This window comes from Musca vetustissima, unplaced genomic scaffold (assembly GCF_032173495.1).
Source record: "Musca vetustissima isolate MV318-11 ecotype Yass unplaced genomic scaffold, APGP_CSIRO_Mvet_v1 utg28841, whole genome shotgun sequence".
NCBI lineage: Eukaryota > Metazoa > Arthropoda > Insecta > Diptera > Muscidae > Musca > Musca vetustissima.
In genome coordinates this window covers 98,719-105,852 of record NW_026879736.1, presented here as the reverse complement: position 1 = coordinate 105,852, position 7,134 = coordinate 98,719, and the positions used below count along the sequence as shown (strand labels likewise).

The window sequence follows — 7,134 nt, the reverse complement described above, 5'->3', positions numbered from 1 at the left end:
AATACATACAAAATTATATTTTGCGAAGCACTTTTATATATAACTGATAGATATGATTTTTCTTTGAAAAGAGCATGTCAATGGACTCATTATTAATATCATCAACAAAAAAATAACAAAATAGACTTATTTTATAGAATATTACTTCTTAAAAGCTATACTTTGAAATAAATACAAACAAAAATATATATATTTATGTGGATAACTGGACAGACTCAAAGTTACATTAAAATCCAAAAAAACACAAGAAATACGTAAAGAAATGAATGGAATTTTTCGCCTCATTTCCAATTCCAATTTAAAGTAGATTGAAATTTTCGAAAAAAATATACATATATTTAAAAATATTCAAAGAGTGTAAATTGCAAAAAAAAAAAAAATAAATAAATAAAAACATTGTTAAAAACTATGAAAAAAAATATATATTGAAAAACAAATCTAATTATGTTTACCTGTGAATTAATATAAAAAGAAAAAAAACAAAGACATAAATTACATTTGCTATTATTCGTTGAATAGTAACGTATGTATATTTATTAGCAAGAAGAAGAAAAAAGAAAACATTTAATGATATTCATCATCAAATATATTAACTAATACTAATATAAACGAATGAAATTTACAGGAATTTTTCGATTGTGAATGTGTTGCAAGTGTTTTATTTTTCGGAAAATCTGACATAAAAATATTTGCAATAACAAAAAAAATAAAGAACATTAAATGCTAAAAAAATAAATGAAACCTAAAACACCCACATATATAAATAAATATAAACATTTTCGAGTTTAAATAAACCAAACATTACAAAAAAAATTTTTATATTGCATTGCATTTTTTCTTGATTTTATTTGGAATTATCAACTAATATTTTAGGATTTGCAACACGAAATACATTGGGCACCATACTGGCTAAGGTGTTGAATAGCTCTTCAGATATATCATGTGGCAATAGTAGTTGTAGAGTGCTGAAAATAAATTTAAGAATTTTCAATTAGTTTAGATTGCCCACAATCAGGACTTAAAGCTCAAATGCTTGCGTATTTCTTTAAATAAACTGCTTTGGTTGCAAAAAATGCAAAAGATACACTTAAAATACTACTATACACAAGATAATCTTGATAGTTTCCTTTGCTTTCAAACATTTATTTTTTTTAATTTAGAATATATGAATTCTATCCTCCTTTAGAGATGAAGATAGAAACCTGGTAACAGATACAGATAGCGTGTTGAGGATCTGGAAGGAGCATTTTTAAAAACTTCTGGTATCAAATAGTGGCGGTGAAGAAGATACCCCAGAACCAATAAGAGATTAGATTGTATATCACCTAGCCAAGGTCAGAGTAGTAATTAATTGGCTGAAGAACAATAAGGCAGCAGGTGCCGATGGATTACCAGCCGAACTATTCTAGACCGGTGGTCAGAAGCTCATCAGGAGAATGCACCAGCTGATTAGTACAATTTGGCTAGAGCAATGCATACCCAATGATTGGAACTTCAGCATTAGACCAACTGTGGAACTTGAAAAGTACAGCTTCGAGGTAGTCAAAGATTTTATATACCTTGGTAACGCCATAAATAAAACTAATGTCATCAGTTTTGAAATTCCGAGAAGGATAGTGTTGGCCAACAGATGCTACTATGGTCAAAGTAAGCAGTTTAGAAACAAGGCCACCGAACGCCAAACAAAACTCATACTCTACAAAACGCTGATACTAACCGTCCTGTTGTATGGATCTGAAGCAGATGAGGCAGCTCTTGGTGTGCTTGAGAGAAAAATTCTCGCAGAGGGGGAAGGCCACGAATTAGATGGAAAGATCAAGTGGAAGAGAACATTTTGGCACATGGTCTTTAAAATTTGAAAAGCTCCGCGCAAGATCGACGCATCTGAATAACTTGTTTAAGCTCGGCTTATGGATCAAACGTTCTGTCACAAGCCAGCTATGTAAGTAAAGACCCTGAACCTGGAAGGATCAGTTAGTGTGATTTCCAACCTCGCCAAACCAAACCCGAATATCACAGTGTCATATATATTTAAGAACACTTTCCAAGAGGTCCAGGCCACAGTTTAGAAACAAGGCCACCTCCCGCCAGACAAGACGAAATTCGAACATATTTGGTAAGTCTTCACAGCAACCGTCAGTGTCTTCTCCGATGGCTGTATAGAAAGAACAACAACCAGCTGCGAATAAACCCTTATTGTCAAAAACAGATCAGCTTCCGGTAGTGGCCATTGTGAAAACGATGGACGACTGATATGATAACTCGGTAGATGGTATCATACAGAGAACTGCCATTATTGACAAGCCTGACCCTGAACCTGCTATCCATCATACTGTGTGAACGACTGAAGCCAATGGTCAATGACATTATTGGTCCATAACAATGTGACTTCAGACCTGACAAATGCACCATTGACCAGATTTTCACTCTGCGCCAGATTCTGGAAAAGACCCACGAAATCCACATCGACACATTCCCCTTTTTTGTCGACTATAAAACCGCATTCGACAGCCCTATCCGTTCAAAGGTGTTTAGAGCCATGTCTGCGTTCGGTATTCCTGGAAAATTAATACGGCAGGATAACTTTAACTGGCACAAGGTTTGCAGTTAAAGGAGGAGGAGACAAGGTAATTCAGACATGGTGACAGTTTGTCGTGTGATGTTGTTAACATCCTGCTGAAAAGGTCATACGAAAAAAACAAACAGCATATGTTACTCGACGACGACATCGACATAACGGGTCGAACATTCCGAGCGGTAACAGCCACCTTTGGACAAATTGAGGAGTCTGCTGATGGTATCAACGCGCAAGACGTCCAGTCGATTCGAACCAACTGTAGAACTTGAAAACTACATCTTCGATGTAGTGAACGATTTTATATACCTCGGCACCGCCATAAACAAAAATAATAACATCGGCTTTGAAATTTTCCGGAAAATCTATGGGCAAATCTGCGTCAACGGTGAATATCGCCGTTGAAAGAACCATGAACTATACCATCTATTCTTGGACATCGACATAGTCAGACGTAGCGAGCTGCAGCCACTACGTTGGCTAGTTCATGTTGTGACAATGTATGAGGATTCCCCCAGCTCAAAAGGCATATAAAAGCGAGCCAACTGATGGTTCACGTAGAATGCGAAGGCCACGAATTCGATGGAAATATAATTTGGAAGACAACATGGTCTTTCAAAATCAAAGTCTTATCAGGGACGCCATCCTTTGGCGGCCTTCATCCTTCTACTGGCACAGATCACAGAGGATTGTCAGGCAATTGAATAAGTAAAGTGTGGTGTGAGGGACCGGCCTGTATCACATGATAGGCAGACATTCTGCACGCGGTCATCAATCCGTGCTCATTACCATTTGAGACGACTGCACCACCCTAAACGAAATTGTATAAAAATACTCTGATTTATCTGGGTAGCCGATCTTCTTCAGCTACACGTCATTTACTCATTCAGTGCTGCGGCAAGAGCATCAATATAAATGCTACTTAGACCTGCTCGATAGGAAACTTGATCTAGAGGTTCTCTTTTTGGACATTTATCTCTCTAGATCATGACAATCTTTCCTAACACGCCTGGGTTGGGGACTTTTATCCACGATATGATGTTTGATTGATTTATAATGCCTTGCATTTCTTCATTTTTAAATCATATTTTTTTTTTTCAATTACTCACCTCAATTCTGCACCACCCCATGAGGCTGATTCGATCATAAACCCCTTGGCACATTTAAATACCAATTCAGCACGACGCATACACCATTGCACTGTCATATCTTCAGACATTTCATGCCGCAATAAAGCCGGTATTGTAAGCGTTGTAACGTCATGACGACTTGCCGTCTTTAGGATATTTCGTAAACCCAATATGACGGGATGTCGAGAATTTATTTCACTTGGTGAATTTATCGGTTCATCCGATATCAAATGAAATATAACATGAGATTGTGATAAATTGGAATGTTTTGTTATAAAGAAATCGCCGGTTTTTAATTTTGCACTTGTCTTTACCGGCGAATTACTGGCGCTACTTTGTACCGATTGATTGATGATACCTACAGCAACATTATCATTGCCAGCTCCAACCGTCTCTGTATTGCTACCAATACTAACATCAGTACTGGCCGTACTTAAACTTTTCGTACTCGGTGTTGACGAAGAGTTAAGGAGATTCAATTGCCGTATTTGTTGTTCGATTTTTTCAAGTTGATCATCAATCTGTAAGAATATTATTATTATTTATTTTGTTGCTAGTTTACTCAGGTCTTACCTGATTAAAATGAAATTCGGTTGACATATTTGCATTTTTAATTATGTCCTTATTGGCTTGCGCTTGTACCGAAGGAGTTAAAACTACCACCCCGCATAGAGAACTGGAGTAGAGACCTAAAGCCATATTTAAACCATTCAAACTGAAATGAAACAAAGAAAATAACCAGAAGACATGTGAAAACAAGAATGTCGAATGAAGCTGATGTTGGTGAGTCGCATATGTTATTATATATTCACTGTACCATGCTATTTTAATAACCTTAATTTAAGTTATATTTATTTACAAAAAAAAGACTGTAATTCGACCATATTTTTATATTAGCTTCCCACCTTATTTAAAATATTTAAAAGGACATGAACTCATTTTCCAACTCAAAACTTCTGTAATTTGAAATTTCGAGTTCCCGATTTTTCCAACCGAGGTGGCTAAAAACTGGCGGAGATGACTATGTTTGGACATACCCCCTTAAATCCGGTCCACACCAAATAAAGTGGCCAAAATTTGACATTTCAAGTTCACTGAGTGTCAAATATTGATTCACGATTTTACAAAATATTCGGTCTGTCTGAACTTCGTTTTTACTTGCTATTCTTTTCCTTACAAAATAATCAACCCTTTTTAATATCAACTCACCTTTCATCGGCATGTAGCGGACTACACAAATCATTGACATTAGCACTCAATATACGAATATTATGCATATGCTTTAATTGTGATCCCAAATGTATGGTAAAACTTTCCTCCATTGATGGTTGTTGGGAGATAAACATCGACGAACGATTACCCAATGGTGTTGAGACGGGACTCGATTGAAACAATTCACTAACTTGACTCGTAATCCATTGACGATATTCATTCTTTTGATGGCCAATTTTTGCTTCCAATTCGGATTCATAACGTTTACGAACAAAATTCTGTGTCGAATATTGTTGAGCCAACAGATTATTGATATCTTCCGGCGTTGTGGTTATATCTAATTGATTAATTTTCAATTCCATTTCTTCTTGTTGTGAATTATTAAGTGTCTCAACCTCGTTGTCCATTTCCTTTGTAATACTGGCAATAACTTTGGCATAAGCCCGTTCCTTTTTGAGTATCTCTTCCAGTTGAGAAGAATGCACGAGACGATGAAAACTTTGGGCAAATATATCCTCATCGGTTGGTCCAATACGATCAGCAAATTGTATTAACTCTTCCTTGTAATGACGTTCGGTGTCACGTATAATTTCTTCAACATCTATGTCATTGTTGCGCACCCTTTCCAAAAGTTCTTCGGCATATTCGTCGCGGAATTTTTGATTTTCCACATCAATAAACTCTTTTAGGGCCTTCTTAATACCTAGAGGGAAGTTAAAAATTCAAGTGATACAGTATATTTTTAAAACCCATTGTAATACCCACCAACATTTTCATCCAAGAATCTCATCATTGGATCCATTTTTGCCAAGATTTGAGTTACCAATTCATCCAAACAATCATCGTATGGTATACATATATCCAATGATACCTCCTTATGGGAACCATCATAATCCTTATAGTTATAGTTGAATTGTTTGGTAGTTGTTTTATCAATTTCCAACATTGTTTTCATCGCCCTAATTAAAAGTAGAAAAAACGACGCCCCCAAAACAAATAATTGTTTATATTTAATGCAACAGCTGATATTTAGTACGAAACATATGTTTTGTAGGGAATTATAGATGAGCTCCAATTCTAGTTCTAAAAAGTTTTTTTTTTTTTGAAAATTATGTGTTCAGTTCAAATAACTGAGTTTGATATTTTGTTATGTAAACTGTATTGTAATCTGTCCATAGGCGATGTTAAAATCTCCGAAATTCGGCAACCCTCAAAATATTTATAAAAGTAGTAGATTCTTGGAGTACGGAAACAGACCAATAATCTTCTCGGTAATCGCAAGAAAGCACAATTTTCAGTCCATATTTCAGGATATATAGACCTCATCGAGATGTTCGCGACCGGATTTAACGCTATTATAAACCTACGTTTGCTTTTTCGTCCTTTGGGAAATACAAATACAGTATTTTTCAGTTAATTGACCCTGCAGAAAGTCCTGATTTAGATAAGGCGAGTTTACTTGGTATTTACATACAAAATACACAAAACGAATTGCTAGAAATTTGCCGGTACGAGCAATTTTTTCAATTTCTATTCCCCTTGCACTTCTCTCCTGCTAACAAAGACTTGACGCAAGTAAACTCGTCTAATTTAACTGGGACTTAATTGTTTTTCCCGCTTTATTAAATCACATGATGGGACCAAAAAAATATTGCATACAAAAACACATGTAAATTTCCTCGGATAATTAAACCCTGTTAATTGATTTTCCCGTTTAATTGGTTCAAAATTCATGTGATCAAAAATAAATTTCCTCTTATTTTTCACCCTTTAATTGCATTATTATTGAAAAATAATCTGGTATTTTTATAGACACGTGGTACCTTTTGAGTGTTTGCAAAGAATCACTTTCTGAGTCGATTTATGCATGTTCGTCCGTCTGTTGAAGAGCAGGTGGCGTTTATAATCCGATATAGATGCAATTTGGTACACCAAATTTATTTGGCCCAAGGAAGAACCCTATAGAAATTGAGAAAAATCGGTTCAAATTTGGATATAGCTTACATATATATTTTCGCCCGATTTTATCTAAATGGTGCACAGATCTCCAGATCTCGGTTTTCGAGTAAAAAGTTGCTTGTAAAATTAGTAAATTCTTGGAGGTTCTGGAACGAAACTAATATCGGATATGAGGCCCGTTCTTAAATTCAGGACGTTGCGTACTAAAATACCAACCTTCTCACCTTCATAGGTTTAGTTGAATGTCCGTATTACCCA

The 7,134-nt window shown here is 35.6% G+C and overlaps 1 protein-coding gene across 1 annotated transcript; it reads right to left on the bottom strand.

Annotated features, from left to right (window-relative positions):
- Positions 1 to 844: 844 nt before the first annotated feature.
- Positions 845 to 5,863, bottom strand: LOC133324847 (protein C12orf4 homolog). Its single transcript, XM_061533678.1, has 5 exons — positions 5,683 to 5,863; positions 4,915 to 5,620; positions 4,279 to 4,420; positions 3,685 to 4,226; positions 845 to 965 (listed from the first exon to the last, which is right to left on the bottom strand). Exons 1-5 carry the CDS (start codon positions 5,861 to 5,863, stop codon positions 845 to 847), a joined length of 1,692 nt encoding a protein of 563 aa, XP_061389662.1.
- Positions 5,864 to 7,134: the final 1,271 nt, after the last annotated feature.